This window comes from Cibotium barometz, chromosome 42 (assembly GCF_041138505.1).
Source record: "Cibotium barometz isolate CiBa-2024 chromosome 42, ASM4113850v1, whole genome shotgun sequence".
Lineage (NCBI taxonomy): Eukaryota > Viridiplantae > Streptophyta > Polypodiopsida > Cyatheales > Cibotiaceae > Cibotium > Cibotium barometz.
In genome coordinates, this window is record NC_141087.1 from 16844725 (window position 1) to 16863751 (window position 19027).

A 19027-nucleotide genomic window follows, 5' to 3' on the forward strand; every position below is an offset into this window, starting at 1 on the left:
AACGTCTACGAAAGACCCGAAGGGTACTTGAGACCAAAAAGATGTTACATGTGAATCTGTGATGCATGAGTAAACTGGATGTCAAGACAACATGAAAAAAGTAAAAGACTAGCTTCTGAAAGGATAGACAGGACCAATGTACTACATAGACCTTGTGTGTACAATTAAGTAGGCAGCAGCAGAACCTTGTGTGTCCGGACTCATAATGTGTCGTCCTCATGAACCGTGTACCTCGCCTCAACATCCATCACCTGTAGTGGAGCCTCTCTGCGTCGCTGAAGCAGGTCCCAGAACTGGAGCGGGTAAAGGGTTCGGATCTCCTGGTTCAAAGGCGTCTGGCTCTGGGGAGGGCGTGTGCTCTTGCACGGAGTATCTTGTGATCGGTGCGCCGCGGGCCTTGGGGGTTCTCACTCGAAGGGGTTGCATGGCTCTGGGGCTGTGTGTCCCAGTGGTCTCAAATCAGGGTGTTAACCAGGGCTCGCGGGTGGGAGCCAAACAAGTTGGTAATAGATGTCTGTGTGGTGTCTAGCCTCTCAAACTGTAGAGAGAGAGAGAGAGAGAGAGAGAAGATATATTAACGTCTTGCAAAAGACCCAACGGGTCTATGAGAAAAGGTGTACAATGTGTCCATGGAATCTCATCATGGAGAGAGAGAGTTTTGTACTGTGGATTTCTAGATAATAGCACTCATACTGTTGTTGCTGCAGGATCCATCAATGAGACAACTCCACATGCATATAATCAGCCAAGATTTTGATTCACCTTCCTTGATGGACAAGAAGCATTGGAACTCTTTCACAACGACCTTCTTTCGTGATTCGAAGGGTGTACTCGAGGAACTAAAAAGCACAGGAAGAGTAAAACCCTATGGCAATGAGAGTTCCCTGCTTAAATTGGAGCTTCGATGTCACAGATGTCGAAGTGTACAACCAAATATTCCAAGGTTAAAGCAGCATATATTTTCGTGCCAGTTTCCCTTTCCTTCTGACTTGGTGCAGAAAGGGTACCTCGTGATGGCAAACTAGGAGAGCTGGCAGCAGGATTTGAATCCCAAATACACAGAATGTTGGTTTGCTTTTTGGTCGTGGGAAGAAGCAAATCGTACACGTTAGGACAAGAAGAATGGCAATATACCACAATGCCTTTTGAATCAATAGCATGTTGGTGCTCTGAAAATCTTACCAACTTAGGGATCCAATGCTTACCTTGCTTAAAAGGTGCTCATCTCCTAAAAACAGTTCCTATATTAAAAGACTCTTGGTGATGTCTCGCTGCTGGAGGGGGGAGAACTGTTTATTTTACTTGTCCAGTTTTGGGATGTCTCAAATAGGACGTTGCTTCTAGTCTTTCATGTTGTGTTTACGACTGGGTCGTGTGATAAGTTAAGATCTTGATCGAGCTGCCTCTCTCTCACAAGCTATGCTTTTGTCTTGAAGGGTGACTTCGCAAAGGTAGCTGCAGGAACTCTATAAGATTGCTGCGTGATCGAAATGAAGCTTGTCACGGATGATTTTACATTGTGGGGCATAAATGTGTAGCCCTACAAAAGGATTGTTGAAGGAGTAGTATCTCTTGGCTTCTACATGTACAGAAAATGAGGTTATTATGCAATGAGTGCCTGCCCAACCCTTGCAGTGCTCATACCCCTTTTCTTTGATGATGACGAGCCCCACCCATGATGTGTAGGGGCTTGGATGGAGGAGATCCTCAGTTTAAGGTTGATGACGTCAAATTGGAACGCAGTTTGCTCATTTGTTCTCTTTTTTAGCTATTGTGGAATGGTTCAGAGGAGATCGCGAATTATGTACAGAGGACTTCTCCTTACCTTTAAACTTTACCTCAAATTAGTAGTAGTAAAATTTATGATTTGTTGAGATTGAAATGTCTCCAGTGATAAGAAGCTCTAGGCATTGCTGTGGGCGTTTGGAGTCCCCATTCCTCCTTCCAAGCATTGAATATTGTTACTTTTTCCATCGTTCCATGGAACGCACTTCATTTATGCAGGAGATTTGTGCCAAAAATGTACGTAAGGATGGAAGTTACTATGTACATTTTCAGGCTCGCTGACCATTGAAATGAGCCTCTTTTTGATAACAAATCGTACATTCATCTAGAAAAGGGTCGTCAAGCATCTTGCAGACCACTTGTGATGGTTTTAGTTCTTTTGAGTCGGCAGGGTTCTCAGTGCAAAATACCCCCAAGTTGGGACGGAGGAAAGCTATGGAGTAGCACAACACAAATTGAATGCTCGATCATCAACCAGTTGTATTTCAAACGATGAGAAAATGCATCAAAACGTATTATATTTTGTACTAATCTACTTTCAATGTGCTGAGAATCAAATCAAGAAGCACGCCACACATTAGGTGCACTTCGGCGACCTCATTGATTGGGTGAGTTTGTTGTTGAAAGAGAGACAAAGATAGATGTGAGAGAGAGAGAGAGAGAGAGAGAGAGAGAGGTATATTGCACCTCAAAGGTAGAGAAAGAAAGAAAGTTGTATTAACGTCTTCAAATGGCCAAAATGACCTATGAGACAAAAATGTTACATCATTTCCATGGAATACATCATCATGGTACTGAGAGAGAAAGAAAGAAAGAAAGATATATTAACGTCTGCAACAACAGGCCAAAATTGACCTATGAGACAAACAAGTAGTATAATGATTTTCCACCAGTCATCAAGAGGAAAATGTGGAGTGAGAATAAAGTGTACAAGTATGACAACACGACCATAGGGGACTCAATGGTGGTGTACAAACGAGAGGGTGTGGATGGAGTACTAGGGCTACTAATGCAAAAGACCCAATGGGTCTATGAGAGAGACAGAGAGGTCTTACAAAAGACATCCTATGGCTTTGGCAAGGAACCATTGTAATAAGAAGAATTTGCAAGACTTCTCAAGAAAGGTCTTGAAACATGCATGAATGGGTATGTAACCAAACTCCCAAATGAAAGACATGAGCCAAGAGTGCTTATTTGCTACTCTTTACATAGAGTATATTCAAAGTCAACAAGTAATAGCATGCTTCCTTTGGATCTTAGTTACATATATGTTTGTAAAGGCTTAATGTACCCACAAAACCTTTGCATCTCAAAGTCCTACCTTGAAATATTCTAGGGTCCTTTAAAGGGATTTATCAATGATTTTATTCTTTTTTTAATTAAGGAAACAAACTTACCTTGCCTTGTTTTTATTGGAATATTTTTTACAATCAAGTACTATATCAAAACAAGTGTGTGCAAATGTTACTTTTTAGCTTCCTTCGAAATAAATATCAAATTTGTTGCCCCGTTTTGTAAGGGCATGTAAATGCAATAATCCCAATGCATTGTTTTACATGGCATGTGTGTGCAATAGACCTCACATTGAGCATTGGAACTTCTTCTTTTTTATTATCAATTTCAAAATTTTACAAATTTAAGGGTAAAAGGGCAAATCCTAAAAAGATCTTGAAGGTGCAAGTTCTCATTATGTAGAAAATTAGAAATCTATTAAAAATTAATAGATCTATACAACATTACAACCAATAGCCCAAAGATACGTCATTCCAAAATGCAAGGTGTATGAAGCCAATCAAGGGTATGATGATGATGCCATGAAAGTTTATGAGGAGTCCCTCATCAAACAACATGCTTAGTTTTGTCCAACATGTATTATTAAGTAATCGAAAGTTTGAGAGATTCCAGTCTTCATACACAATTGTATGATTGAAAGCTTAAATTTACCTTGGCGATGTTATAAGAATCAAGGGATATTCCCACTCATGTTTGATGTATATGTATCTCTTGTAAGGAAACACCAAAGTGAAATGGTATTAACCAATATAAAACCTAGCAATGGTTTTCTCCTTAACCACACAACATCTAAGCAAGTCCTCTTGAAGTTCATTCTCCTTTATATCCCAACCCTTCAAAAGCAACATTTTAAGAGCTTTGATCACGTTTTTCTTCTGTGAATTCACATGGTTGGGGTCCTATGCACTTTAAATTTAGAGAAAGAAAAACATGGAATGGCATGAAACACCTAAATTAGCCTGCATCGCCATGCACCTAAAAGGAATGATACTGACATTTTAAAAATGGAATCTTAGATACACAAATGTTTGATCACATTTTTGAGGGATAAATAGCTTAACTTTTTTGTCTCATTGTTTACCTTAATAGTCCTCTTTTTAATCAAACTACCTCTTAAAGGGTCCCTATTATATCTCATTATAGTCTCTAGATCAGGTACAATGTGAAGGGTAACAATATGGTCTTTAGATTAGGTACATTGTGAAGGATAACAATATGGTCTCTAGATTAGGTGCATTGTGAAGGATAACAATATGTTGTTTTTAGATCCTAGATGCACATCTATAAGGGCTAAATGTACCTATAATTTTTTGGTTTTGTACCTTTGTAAAAAGGTCCTTCAAGTTAACTTGACGTCTGTTAGGGGGAGGATGAGATATCCTAGGGAAATTCAAGTTGAAGTCTATAAGGGGGAGGATGAGATATCCTAGGGGCATTTTAAGGGTAACCCAATTTAGAAGGAGGAGTGATTAGGAGCAATGAGGAAAAACCATGTGAAAAAAAGGTTACTTTTCTCATCAAAAGGGGTGGTCAAAGATTTATGTATTTGAGATGTCCTTTTAAAATGTCCGTATCTCTTATTTTAGATGTAGGACCTATATTTGGAACCTACTGTACATTTTTTGGCATAGCCTATCTCATTCTATTTCCTTTAAACTCCTCCCATAGACTCTTCTAACCTCCTTCCTTCTAACCCCCAACCTCCACACCAGTCCCAACCTCTCCATTGTTTCTCTCTCATCTCCTTCAACTCTTACCATAGACACTTCCAACTTGCCTCCCTCCATCCCCACTAGTCGCAAGCTCTCCTTTGTTTATCTCTCATCTCTCTCACCTCTTTCCCTTCTCTTAGGTCTTCTTTTCCTATGCAACAACTCTCTCTCTCTCTCTCTCTCTCTCTCTCTCTCTCTCTCTCTCTCTCTCTAGTGCATCGTCGCTTTCTATGTTGTCCATCATCGCTTTCTTATACTTTTGCGAGGTTTTATAAGCTTTGTAGCACTCTTTGAGCTCTATAGCACCCCTCAAGCAACATTTTGAGCTCTATACTACCCCTTACCTCACCTTTGAGCACCACTCATACCATCTATAAACTTTGCAGCACCCCCAAACCCCAACAACTGACCTCTAAGCACCCTCCTCTGAGCTCTGTAACACACCTTACCCCAACCCTTGAATATGTAGAACCTATTTGAGATTTTGCAACATATTTTAAGGCTTTACAACACTCCTCAACCCACCGCTAAGTTTGTATTACCTCTCTAATATTTTGCAATACACTTTTGAGCTCCACATCACCCCTCTAAGCTCTTTGAGATTTTGGGCACCCCCTATGCTTTATTACCCCTTTTCGATCACCTCTTTTCCTTATCTTCTCTACATAAGTTTGCACAATGCCCCACTTGCAGTAGAAGGCCTAAAGAAATCATTAATTCCATCTCTTAATCAATATTCAAGGCATGGATGGACATTGGGTACTTATTAAACTTAGTGTGCTAATGTGGGTTACCATGCAACCATGAATGAAGGGAGCACATAAATAGAAAGGTAGAAAATTGGAACTGCAATTTATACAAGAAACTTTTATATAAGGTAGAAAATTGAAACTTTTATATAAGGTAGTAAATGGACATGGTGCTAAGTTATACCTCACACTTCATCTCTTCATTATGCCATCATTAAATTCTTATCTCATAGAATTATATTTTTTATAGGTAGCATTGCATATCTACTCTTTCACAACAACACATGGGGGAAAAAACATGCTTGGAAGGGATGGGTCAGATTATACCTCAATAAAATACCCTCTCGTCGTGTAATGGCTAACTGCATCGACCATGATAAGGAACAATTGCTCAAGTAAAAATATCTAAACAAGTTCTATGAAACAAGCTAGTGCTTATGCTGAGAAACTCAACCTTGTAAAACTACTTGGGTATATGACTATCAAAGTGTGCTTTGGCAAATTGGATTCTAGTATGCATATTGCACAAGTTGGGGTCTTCAAAAATCCCTACAAGGATTTCTGATGACTCTAGAGGGCCATGCACCTTGTGTGTGTAGTGATCCTCTTTGTGGCAAACTCCATAACATCTTTCACCACCTTAGCAAAAAGAGGGGGGGTTTATTCTTTTCTAAAACTTGTTGATCTCTCTCAAGCTTTTATCCCCACCCTACTTTCTCGTTTCTTCTACATGAAAAGGGCACTAGAAGAACCCACAGTGGGGGTGTGGGGCCGGTCCTTATTAGTAGTCCAAGGTGGTTGGTTTGATTTGAACTTCTTCCATGTTTCAGCATGCCTCAATTATTTCTCCATATATACCTAGCTTCTACTTCTTCCCACTCTTTGCATCTTGATTCTTCTACTTCCTGTTGATGCTACTTACGTAGAGTCTCCTCCTCCTCCACGTGTCTAGCTTCTACTTCCTCCAACTCCTTGCATCTTGATTCTTCTACTTCCTCTTGATGCTACCTACATAGAGTATCCTCCTCCTCCATGTATCTAGTTTCTTCAATCCATTATGCAGCTTTCTCATGCACTTTTTGTTGAGCCAACTCTTCCCTCAAACTCTGTCATATTCTTCTCTTTTTACTACCTCCATCCACTTCTCTTTGTGCTAAAAGAACGAATGGTCTTCTTGAGCTTGAGATGGTTGTGGATTTTCTTTTGCCTTCTTCACTTTGGTGAATCTTCTAGTAATGTAGTTTCTAAGATTTCAAGACTCTCCATGTTAGCTTTTCTTGTAAAAATGGGATCATTCGGTAGCATGTTTTTTTTTTGTTATTGTTGAGGATAGCCCCTATGGCCAAATGGAAGGGTTAGGGTTGATGAGGTTTGGAATATGTGATGTAATTTGTTAGCCGTAGGCTAGCCTGTGCCACGAGCCAACGCTGCAGCAACAGTCGGGCAGTCGGGTAGTCGCATGTTAGCACCACCAATTGTCAGGGCCACCGAATGGTAGCTAGAGTACTTTATTACAAGAACGGTGCTTCCTTAACACCCACCCAGTGCATCCTATCAGCAAGGGACTCACAGTACTGTGACAGATACTGCAAGTAGGTAGTATAAAAGAATGGATCTTGAGATTTGTAAAAGATGGTTGCCGATTGTATCATATTCCTTTTTGATTAAAATAAGCAAGACCGTTCTTTTGTTCCCTATTCTGTACATGTGTCTTCCTGTTTTGTCTTTGTGTATTTATTTCCGTTTCATATGTTATGGTAAGTAGAGTTATCTGTTAAGTTATATCATATTCTTGCACTGTTTATTAGGCGGTTAGTCCAATAGTTTTCAGTGGTTTGTGTGTTGTGCCTGTTTTGTGTTAGATCCGTATCTACCTTGGTGTATGTTGTGTGTATAGCCAGAGACTCTCAATAGGTTGCTGAGGGAATAAGTGGTCATTTCCTTTGCCAACATTTTGGTGACCACGATGCTTTTTGTTGCTTCTTGTTGTTGCCATTTCATTTGCTGCCTCATTGCTATTGTGTTTGAATCTCTTCCCCCTTGTTTTCAAACCTGTCCCTCATGTCAACACGTGAAAGGCGCTACTTGGAGCGCAACCAAGCTCAACAATTCTTATTCACCAACCCTGAAGACCAACCCACCGAATTTGAACTAGAACAACCCGCATCCCACTCAGAAAGAAGAACCACTCACCCCTACTACCCCAACCTCACCACCACTGTTCATACCACCTCCACCACCACCACCCTCGCAGCCTTGTCCCCTCCGCTACAACATGATGCAGTGACCTGTGAAGTATTCCAACTTCTCTGAAAATTCTCGGATGATGCAGATGCTCACATCCTAATGTTTGACACCACTTGGCGTGTCAATGTACTTGGCCCGATGGACCAGCACCTTAAAAAAGGATGCCTTTGTCCCCCCACTCTAGAAGAGTGCCGCTCATTGGGTTGCTCAATATTAGTACGCTCATTTTCTCACTTTTACCGTACCATCCGTGTGATGCATTCCTTCAACGCTTTAGAGAATGTGTTGGATAAGCTGTGCAAAATGAACCAGGAGAGCATGACAGTGGAGGATTATGGTGCAGAGTTCCGGAAACTTCTCCGTACACTAGATGCAATCAATCGGCCCATGGAGAAAATTCTCAATTCTCATTTCATGAAGGGCCTTAGCAAGCAATTCAAATGCTCCATTGCTTGGCTGACCTGACTACTATCACCATGGAGCAGCTCATAGACTTAGCTCTCAGAGCAGAGCCATGTCCTTTGGATGAAAGTTTCCACGTGGGCAGAATTGGGGTTTGCGGTATTGCTCTAGTGGAGCCATTGGTTGGGTGGGTTGGAGTGTGGCCACCACGGGGGGGTTGGATCACTGGTTTTGGAGGGACTCTCCTGCCACATTGTGTTGGCAAGCTTTAGTTGTACGTGTGGCCATTCTGCAAATGGCACACTAGAGTTCATTCAAGCCACATTCCTTGGCTCCATGTCCATAACTGCGACACCTTGTACACCAGATGCCTGACCAGATGGTAGGAGTGGGCTTCATACCTTTACTGGTCGATTGAGCCATGGCTGCAATCAATTCCTTGGCTATCTTCCTTGCCTTCTTACTCTTCAACCTAGCCTTGTGATCTTCCTCCTCCTTCTCCTCCGATTCATCATTAGATGTGGAACCATCATAATCATCCTCTGCTCCAAGGCTTGTCTTCACATGCTTTTATTGCCATGGCCAAGGCCACCAGAAGTCAAAGTGTGAAATATGGAGAAAGCATAAAGCAGAAATAGAGGGAGCCCAGGTTTACGCATTCGGCCAACCCGCAATAAATGCGGTGGAGATCCAAGCTTTGGATGAGCAAGTAGTAACCCGGCTAACCACACAAGTGGCCGAATCATTAGCCATGGTGGTGACCAGCTCCATGCAACCCAAGACTCTGGAGGTGGTGTAGGAACCGACCTCGGATAAGAAGGGAAAGCAAAAAGGGGTCACCTGGTAGGAACAACACAAAGTTCGGATGGAAGTATCCGCTTGGGTGGAAGCCAGAGAGGCGTTGCGGAAAAAGGACCCGGAAAAGACGAGAAGGCCAAACAATCAGCCAAAATCACAAATTAGATTCTCGGAGATGAGCCCGGAAGAAGAAGGCAAAGTGTCCTCGTCGCCATGTTGTCGAAAGCAAAATGCTATTAGGCCACATCATCTCCAAAGAAGGAATAGCAGTTGACCCAGCCAAGGTCGAGGTGATCCACAAAGCCCCAACTCTAACCAATGAGAAAGAGTTGAGAAGATTTTTGGGGTAAGTTAGATGGCATAGCCGAATGCTCAGATACCTCTCCCATGTAGCAGTCCCCTTAAACTCCAATAGGTGGTGCAGATCAAAACACCTTTAACCAAGCAGTTGAGGTAGGTAATTTCAACTAGACAACGGAATGCGACATTGCATTCTGGCATTTCAAGCTCATGCTGTCACAGAAAGCGCCTGGTGTCCAAGCCCCAAACTGGGAACTGCCCTTTCACGTCTTTGTGGATGCCTCTAATGTGGCAATTGGTAGTGTTCTGATGCAAGAGGCTAAGAAGAAATGGTTCATGCATGTCTACTACGCCAGTCAAAGGCTCGCCGATGATGCCGAGCAGAACTACTCAACCACACACAGAGAAGCCCTTGGCATGATCTACTCAGTCACCAAGTTTTGGCACTACTTGTTGGGTAATAAGTTTACCTTTCACATGGATCACTCCGCTTTATTGTATTTGGTGGATAAGTAGAGTTTAGTAGGAAAACTAGCTAGATGAATGCTAATACTCCTTGTTCGTGTTCACAATAGTGCACACCCCGAGTGCCAATCATACAGTGTGAGATTATCTATCTCACCTTGAGTCCCGGCGAAGCCCCAAGTAGAGTAGCGGATGACCTATCGGATGCTAAGATGTTCACAACTGACACAGTCATCCCCAACCCCTAGACATGGTATGATGGAATTTTAACATTTTGTCATAGGTCTGATGGAGGATAATCTTTCCAGAGATCAGCAGAAGCGGATTGTGGTCTGCAGAGCCGGCAATTCCAAATCATAGCTGGCCAGTTATACCACAAGGGGAATGACCAAATTCTCCAAAGGTGCATCCTACCACATGAGCAGGAAGCTACCCTCAGAGAAGCTCATCCGGGAATCAGTGGAGGATAATTCGCTGGAGAAGTCACGAGAAGGAAAATCCTCCAAATAAGACTCTGGTGTCCGACAATACTTGGTAATGCCTACAGATGGGCCAAGTAGTGTGACATATGCCAACATCTTTGGGTGGCCAGCCAACAGATAGAGACAAAATACCGTGCACAACCCAATCCTCCCCTTGATACCATTCCTGTCAGCCCGTTTAAGCTGCCAGCCCATTTCACCGCTCACAAGTGTATCCTGGTGGCCACAGACTACAGCACCAAATGGGTAGAATTCCGTGCTCTCTAGGATAACACGGCAAAGTCAACTACCAAATTCCTCTACGAGATGATAATCACTCGTTTTTTCGGATGCTCGATCGAACTGATTAGTGACCAAGATAAACACTTTGTCAATGATGTCATCAAAGAATTGGTCACCCAACATCTCATCATCCATAAACGCTCCACAATGTACTATTCACAAGCTAACAGTCAAGCCGAGTCGACCAACAAAATCCTCAAGCAGATCCTCACAAAGTTCGTCAAATCAAAATCACAATGACTGGGATGAAAAGTTGTATTTAGCTTTATGGTCATTCCGCACAGCCTACAAGATCTCGACCAGAATGACCCCATTCAAACTAGTATATAGCACAGAGGCAATTGTAGCAATGGAATTCCTAGTACCAAGTCTCCACATTGCCATTATAGAAAAGTTAAGCCCGAAAGAGTCCCTGCAGTATCGGCTGGACTAGATCCTTGCTCTGGATGAAGCACGCTTGAAGAGTTTCTTCGTCACCACAGTCATCCAGAAAAGAAGGAAGAAGTGGGTCAACCGCCACTCCAAGTTTTACATGTTTAAGGAAGAAGACCCACTCCTGTTATTTCAGTCTCGCATGGGTCCGCATCCTGAAAACCTGAAGCTCCGATGGACAAGACCATTCTAGATAGTGGAAAAATTCTACCTTCTCACTCAGCACACTCGAACGGTTCCATAATCTGGTCAACGGCTATCACCTGTGACCCTACCACGTACCGATGCCACCAAATCCCTTCATCGAGGCAGTAGCCCCACTAATCCACTACCTAGACATCCATCACCATGATAATACCAACCCTCTCCGAACAACCATGAAAGAATTCTCTCAAGTGCTGAGTGATATGATGCAGTCCCATCAAGAATTTTCAACCGATGCATGCAATCCTGCATTGTAACTCTTTTTAAATCACCGCAACTTCCAATTAATCTATGTGTATCTATCTATTTGCATGCAGCACCCCTTCTCGCTCCAAGCCACAACCCTTTACCTACAACATCCTTCTACATTCTCTCTCACCCAACCACGAAGAATACCATGTGTATGTCGAAGGCCCAGCTGCTAGCCCTAGAAAACCCAGCCCCAATAGCCAAAACTGACAAACCAACCATCTGTACACCCACACTCCATGATGCACAAAACACTCCAAAAATTCAACAGTCCCTATTACCTTCTTCTGATTTTGGGTACCACAAGGCAAGGTTACCATTACCCTGAAAGGGAAGGCAATACCTACGGGCGATCGTCTAGGCCCTCGTAGGAGTTTCTACAGTGAAAGCCAGTCATCTGGTGGCGGCAGTAAAGACCCTTACAACAAAGGGAGAAGCCGAGGATGGTTAGAAAGAGCACTGCCTTCTTCACACGACTGGAGATTGCAAGATGGGATCCAAAGGCCCTCTTCCGGCTATGGCAATTTGTTGCAAGGCAGTCATCACTATGGTAGCTGCCGAGGTGGGATTGGTTTTCATGGCAATAAAGCTGGGGCAACCATGGCTCCGATGGCAGAAGAGGTTGCTCTGTAGGGAGAGGGCAAAGAAGCCAGCATCCTGAAAGTTGGAGGGCTCATATTCAAGGATCATGGGCAGCTCCTCTGCCTCCCATATCAGTGTTGCTACTAGGTGTAGCTAGGATATCACTAGAAGAGGCAGAGCCATCCTCACCTCAGCCTAAAGAGAGCATTCCTTTACACTTTGAAGACCCAACATAACCAAATCCGGAGACACCTACTATCGACATGGAAAAGATACAGCTATTGGAATTACTAAATGATTATGTCACGACTCTCCAGAAGAACTATGACCAACTGCATAGTTAGCTAATTACCATGATGATGTCCTACAAAGAGCAACACCAGACCAACAACCACGACAGCAACAAGATGCTTGCCCATAATAAGGAACTCAAGGGCAAGCACACTGGGAAGAAGCCAATACTACCCCAAATTTTTTCTTTTCTGGAAGTCAATCCCCAGAATTCATCTCGCGGAAGGCATTCTTCATCTTCCACCTTCCAAAACCGCTCTTCCACATCAAAGGCTAGGATGTGCCCGCCACCACAGGATTTAGGATTCGACAACTAAAAGTGCCAAATTAGAGATCATCAGTAATGCCTCTACAAGCTGTAATCAAAACTCACCTAGAGGCTAAAAGGCATCTAACATTCCGAAAGACTGTAACTTTTTGGGTTCGAGTGGTCAGATTGGGAATCCGACCCACCGGGCATGCCAAGTGTTAGTGCCGTGGGCTAGCGCCGCAGCAATAACGAGATAGCCGCATGTCAACACTGCTAATTGTCAGGGCTAGTAGAATGGTACCTAGATTATGTTTTTACAAGAACGACGCTTCCTTAACACCCAACCAATGCATCCTATCACCAAGGGAATCACAATACTGATGGATACTGCAAGCAGGCAGCAATATAAAAGGATGGATCTTGAGCTTTGTAAAGGCTGGCTGTCGATTGTATCATATTCTTTTTTGATTGAAATAAGCAAGACCGTTCTTTTATTCTCTCTTATGTACATGTGTCTTCCTGTTTTGTCTTTGTGTATTCATTTCCATTTCATATGTTATGGTCGGTAGAGTTATCTATTAAGCCATCGTGTTCTTGCACTATTTATTAGATGGTCAATCCAGTAGTTTTCAATGGTTTGTGTGCTGTGCCTGTTTTGTGCTAGATCCGTATCTGCCTGGTGTATGCTGTGTGCATAGCCAGAGACTCTCGGTAGGTTGCTAAGGGAATAAGCAGTCATTTTCCTCGCCTACAGAGTTCTCAAGGATGGATACACTGTTTGATTAGGGTACTTTGGATGGGGTTAGGGTTTAGATTAGGGTGGTGAGGATTCTCAAGCATGACATCATGTTTTGGATTAGAGTTAGGGTCTACAAACATGTAGGTAGGATTTGGATTTAGATTACAGTCCTCGAGCATGGGGTTTTGGTTTAAATATGGGGTTCTTAATGGAAAGGTTTATTGTATTTGCCTTAGATATGATCTATTCAAATGTGATATTTGACCTAGAGAAATATTGATAACACTCTTTTGTGGTGGACTCTTATTTTGAGAGGAATGCTTGTGTGTGTGGTTATAGCAAAACAACTTGGCAAACAATTTTCTTTGTCCTTTCTATAAAATGAGTCATTTTAAACTTATACTCTTAGAAGTGATTTTTAATAAAAAGGTTTTAGCTATAGATATAACATTATAGCTAAGATTACATGAAGTACTGTGGAGTAGATTTGGCACAACCACCTACTCCCACACTGTTAAGTAGCAAACCATCATCATTTCCCTTGGGGCATTAGAGTTTCACAATGCTAAAATTCTTTGTGGATCCTCCATTTTTTAAATATAAAATGTAGGGAGGTTTTTTTTGGGTTTCCTTGAAGTTTTGTACTTTCCTTCCACCCAAATATGTAGAACGAGTTAAATATTTCATGTAGGAGGGCATTATTCTCTTATGCATTTCTCTGATACGCCTTGTGTTTTTAATGTAATTAACTTTTGTAAGGTAGTGGTAATAATTGGGTTGTGTGCTTCAAATCGCAAGCGACTCGTTCATTTAAAAAAATTGAGGGCATGTGCATAGAGGATATGTATATGCGTATGCATAGCTGGAAAATAAGAAAGATTAATGAGAGAAATAAATGAGAATAGTTTTAAGGTACATTTGTGCAATGAGGGTTTACTATAAAGTATGTAATATGTGTTGCTCCCATCATGGCTTTTGTGAACTCATTAAATTATTTTTAAGAGTTATAATCTCCTCCCTTGAGAGTTGCACCTTCTCAAGTAGAGAAGAAAGTGTGCCAGAGCAAACCACACTTTTGCAAACTTCAAACCATTCTTTGCCGCATTTGCTTTGTTTCTGGGTGGACAGTCGCATACTTGTTCCATACTTTAAACTCTATGTGGCATTCAACATTTGTGTAAGAAGATTCCTTACCTTAGTCACACTTAGAACTTGAATAGGCCTTGCTTTAGATCCACTCATAGAAGATTCCTTACCTTGGATAGAAGATGCCTTGCCTTAGATCCACTCAAACAAACTTTACTAGGTTGCCTTACCTTAGATTCACTCATAGAAGATGCCTTGCCTTAGATCCACTTATATGAACTTTGCTAGACCAATCTTGTGTTTGCTTGGTTGTTTTAGCATCCTTTATGAAATTCATATTCCCTCTACTTTTGATAAAATCTTTTTCGATTCGACATCTCTCTCACGTGGTTACATATTCCATGCATAATTTACCAGCAACTTTAGAAACTTCTCTAGTACCCCTAGCCTTGCATATATGCAATGAAGTGGAATGTTGTTAACCACCATTAACCCTATTAGCATGGTTTCACTTGCACGACCTATTGTAAGGCGCTTTGCCATCTTAATCATCAAACAAGTACTTGTCTTTTGTAAGAAAATGTTGGAACATATAAAGCAGCATGAACATGAGCTTAATGTCAAATAGGGAAAGTCTAAGGACTTCTTGGTGTACATACTTGTTTACGACTAGTAATAGTGGCCGAAACATTTTTAAGTTTGGCTGGCATATTGTGAACACTAGCCACTTGTATATAAGTCCCTTTTGACCATAAGAAATATACATTCATTCCCTTGTAAATAGCATACTTTTGAGATCTTTTCTTCTCTACTCTTGCTTGCATGTATGCTATTGATTCTTGCTTGCTTGATGGATGCATGCTAGATAGGTTTGTTTGTAGGTTTTGGTTTCCCATCAGCTTCTTCCCTATCCACCCTTTGTGAGAGAGAATCACCATGAAGGCTATCTCTTCTTGTCTCCATCTAGGCATACGGATCTCTTCCTTTATCCCATTTGCCAAGGAGCATTTTTGTGTGATAACGGGACCCGATGAATGATATAGTGCACCCACATCAGGGAGTTGCATTGCGGTTCAAAGACAAAACCTAACAAGACATGATTTGACAAGACTAAGGTAAGGTCTTGACTTGAATATACTTGGCACTACTACTATTGGGGGATTAGCCTAGGGCTTAGTTCTATTCTTCCATCCATTTCTAACTATTGGGTTTATTGTTTGGCTGATGTGGATTAAGAGGTCACACTTTGAGAGGCATATGGTTTTGGAGCTTTGGATGTGTTAGTTTTATTATTTTTATAAATTTTTGAAGTTTGTTGCATTCTTTTTTCATATTATCTTGGAAGGGGAAACCCTAGTTTTTTCTTAGTGATTTTCTTACAAGGCTTAGATTTCATTGCATTAAATCAAGAAATAGCTTAGAAATTGTGGAGTGGTATTATATAAGCATTGAGCTCCATTACAAGTACTTTTAATTTATTTTTTATTGATTTTTCATGCTTCTAAGCTACCAAGAAAATGGATGGGCATAAATTACCTATCCCACTATAATCCACACCTATAACCACCATTAACTAGGATTACTTATATGGGCCTACAGACGTGAGTCTAGAGGTGTAAACTTACAGATGTGACTCTAGAGACATGAGCCCAATGACGTGGGCCTAGAGACTTGAGTTTGTGTGAGAACCTAGAGATGTAAGCCTTTTTTTAAAATAAAAAATTAAAAAAAACATTAAAAAACTTATTTGACGAGAGAAACAAATGTGTCACTTGCACAGATATGTATTAAAAATCAATTTCAAACCTACTCAGGAAGTTATAGAGACACTATTTCACCATAATGAAACCTTTGATACAAGCTCGAGCTATACTAATTGTTGGAAACAACAATATAGTCAACTATATCAATAAACCACACTTCCTCAAACCCATTGAGCCTTTAGTCCTACGCAAACGACTAGCACTCAGCAACAAGTGCTCCCTTGTTAAGAAGATTGACTCTTTCAAATCCACTTCAAGCAAGGAGCTTTGGGATGATATAAGTAAATTAAAATGTAGACATGAGCGAAGGAACGATGAAACTCCTGGCAACAAGATCCATTTAAACCACACTATATTTGGGTGAAGCTCAAGTATTTGAGCAAGAACAAGAATCTCAAGGTCCGCTCCAGTGTTGGAGCGTGAGAAAGACCAGGAACCTCAAGGTTTTCTCCTTGAGGGAGTGCTTAAACCGTGCCAGATGCCATAATGTTTCAAACATTTGGAGTCGATCTTGAGCTAGTTTTATCTCAAGCTGGCCTTGGGGCTAGGAGCCTAAAATCTATAGCTACGAAAATTGAGACATGTCTCTTTTATCATACCATTAGGTACAAGTATTCCACAAAACATCTAACATCAAGCACACACAGTGAAAGCAGGAGTCTCACTTTCCACAGGAGCCCATTATAAAAGTTTCTTCACCATAGAAACAAGTTCAAGTTCCTCTCTAGAATAGCGGACATGGGAAAGGGTAAAGAGCTAATGATTAGGTTTACCTCAAAACGCAAGGGACCCACAAGGGCATTCACATAACATATCCTCAAAGCCATTGCAAGCATATAGTCTTAAGCCAAGATGACGTAGGATAAGCACCATTGGAAAACTGCAAACACATGATGGGACAAGAAATCCCAAACCCTAAAAAACAGATAGACTTGTGCAGCCACCCCCTTAAATTCTATGACTATGTGAATATGTAAAAGACATGCATAGGATGCCATTGTAAATGGGAAGTGGAGTTGCCACAAACATAGCACCTAGAGGCCAGTGGTTTAGGTCTCTAAAACCCACTTGAAAAGGCCAATTATAAGGTCTTGAGACAACCATTTACTGTGGGATTCTCACCAAGATGGATTCATACTGCTTAAATTTATAACCTCAAGCAAGAGGAAGGAGAGACAAGGAGAAACTATATTGCTAGAACCAGTATCTCAACATGAGATGCAATCCCCACAAAAGACTAAATTAATTATCACTCATTGATTGACTTATTATCATTCTCAAGAACAAGAGGCTTTAAGACCATCTCTATAGGTCTAGATACTACATCTTTATTAAGTGTTTTCATGAGGTAATAAGCCTAGTAGACAATCTATAAGATAACAATATAGAAAGAGATAGGGGATGCATCATCTAAAGCCTCAACGACTAAGGGTGCCCAACCAGTTTAGCTAGAGTCCTAGTCAAGAAGGTTCATCTTCGAAGGAAAGCATCAAAAGAGAAAGATTTAAAGTCAGCAGTAGCCCCTAAAAAGGCTTATGTACCACAACCAAAAGTGCAAAAGAAGACCTCAAAGAGCACACAAAAACCTAATGCATGATCAGTTATCAAAGGACAATGATGGCATGACGATCAAAATTACTTTGGACGAGAGCTCCAAAGCTACCTTCCTTGTGGGAGGAGACAGTGAGCAATCTCCTACTCCAACTTGCTCTTTATAAAGAAAAGAGGCCCATTCATTATAAAAACCTTCCAAAGATACTGAAGGAGTACCCCAACCCCATGTTGGATAAAGAGAGAATGAAACAAGCCTAGGAGGTTATGTGAGGAAGGTGTAGGCTGAACTAGAGCCAGTACTTGAGCAAGTGGTTGAGTGTAAAAACATTGCCATCGCTTGAGCATATCTTAGACCTTATACCAGAGCTGATTATAGAACCTAAGAGGGAACCTCAAAGCACACCAGATTCTTTGATGATGATCAACCCCATAACCATTCTGAAGGAGCTGTAAAAAGAGCCAACAATTACAGATCCTTTGCCCCATTAGAACCAATTCACCAACATCCAACATTACTAAAATGTAGTGAAGCAAGACATAATGGGAAGAAAAAGCTAGCCTTGCATGGGTCATGATAGGTGATTGGCAACAATTTGATGTTGTCCCCTTCAAAGGCATCTCCTTCTAGAGAAGGATCAATTTACATCTCCTTCAACAATTTGATGTTGTCCCCTTCAAAGGCATCTCCTTCTAGAGAAGGATCAATTTACATCCCTTACACATTGGTATCTCCAAGCCTACCACCCCACCTCAAAGTGAGTAGGGAACCAAGCGAGTGTGAATATCACCCCACGGGATATAGCAGGCCTCATAGCCTTTTTGCCCTTGTCAAAAGTTTGAGTTCCATTAAAAATATTAACTTTGAAGAGACTTATCTACTAACTAGATGAATGGGAACCTAAGAGCCCAGACAATTGAACCTAAACTTAAAGAGCAGGATGAGCCTTGCTCAAGGAATTTCACAATGTTTTCATCTAAGAATACACTAACATGAAGGTAATTCCTCTAGAAATGGTGAAACACACCATCCCTCTTCATGAAGGCATAAAACCATCTAAACAAAAAGCCTATCACATGAATCCAAAGTATAGACAAATGGTCAAATCAGAGATAGACAAGCTCTGATTTGACAAATGGTCAAATCAAAGCTAGACAAGCTCATTGACATAGGATTTATGTATGAAATTGAGCACACTGAGTGGTTGTGATAGTGATTGTTCCTAAAAAGAATGGAAAGCTTAAAGTGCACATTAATCTCAAAAAGGTTAATGCCACCTTATTTGGTGATCATTATCCCTTGCCTTACACCGACCACATGTTGGAAAGACTCACCAAGAAAAAGCTTGTAGCTATTTGGATGGC

At 41.3% G+C, this 19027-nt stretch overlaps 1 protein-coding gene across 4 annotated transcripts in view; it reads left to right on the plus strand.

Moving 5' to 3' along the window:
• The window catches only part of LOC147614222 (transcription factor bHLH140-like), a 54704-nt gene extending 52586 nt beyond the window's left edge, over nucleotides 1–2118 (plus strand). For 2 of the 4 annotated variants that reach the window (XR_015263092.1, XR_015263093.1), the window contains exons 6-7: nucleotides 708–1217; nucleotides 1437–2118. Coding sequence is in view for 2 of the 4 variants with exons in the window: in XM_086780768.1 (XP_086636894.1) it covers nucleotides 708–1025 (318 nt within the window). In the remaining 2 variants the exon portion in view is untranslated. Of the gene's footprint in view, nucleotides 1–707 lie in introns of all 4 variants that reach the window. The other 2 variants (XM_086780768.1, XM_086780769.1) reach the window with 1 other exon arrangement.
• The last annotated feature ends 16909 nt before the right edge of the window (nucleotides 2119–19027 follow it).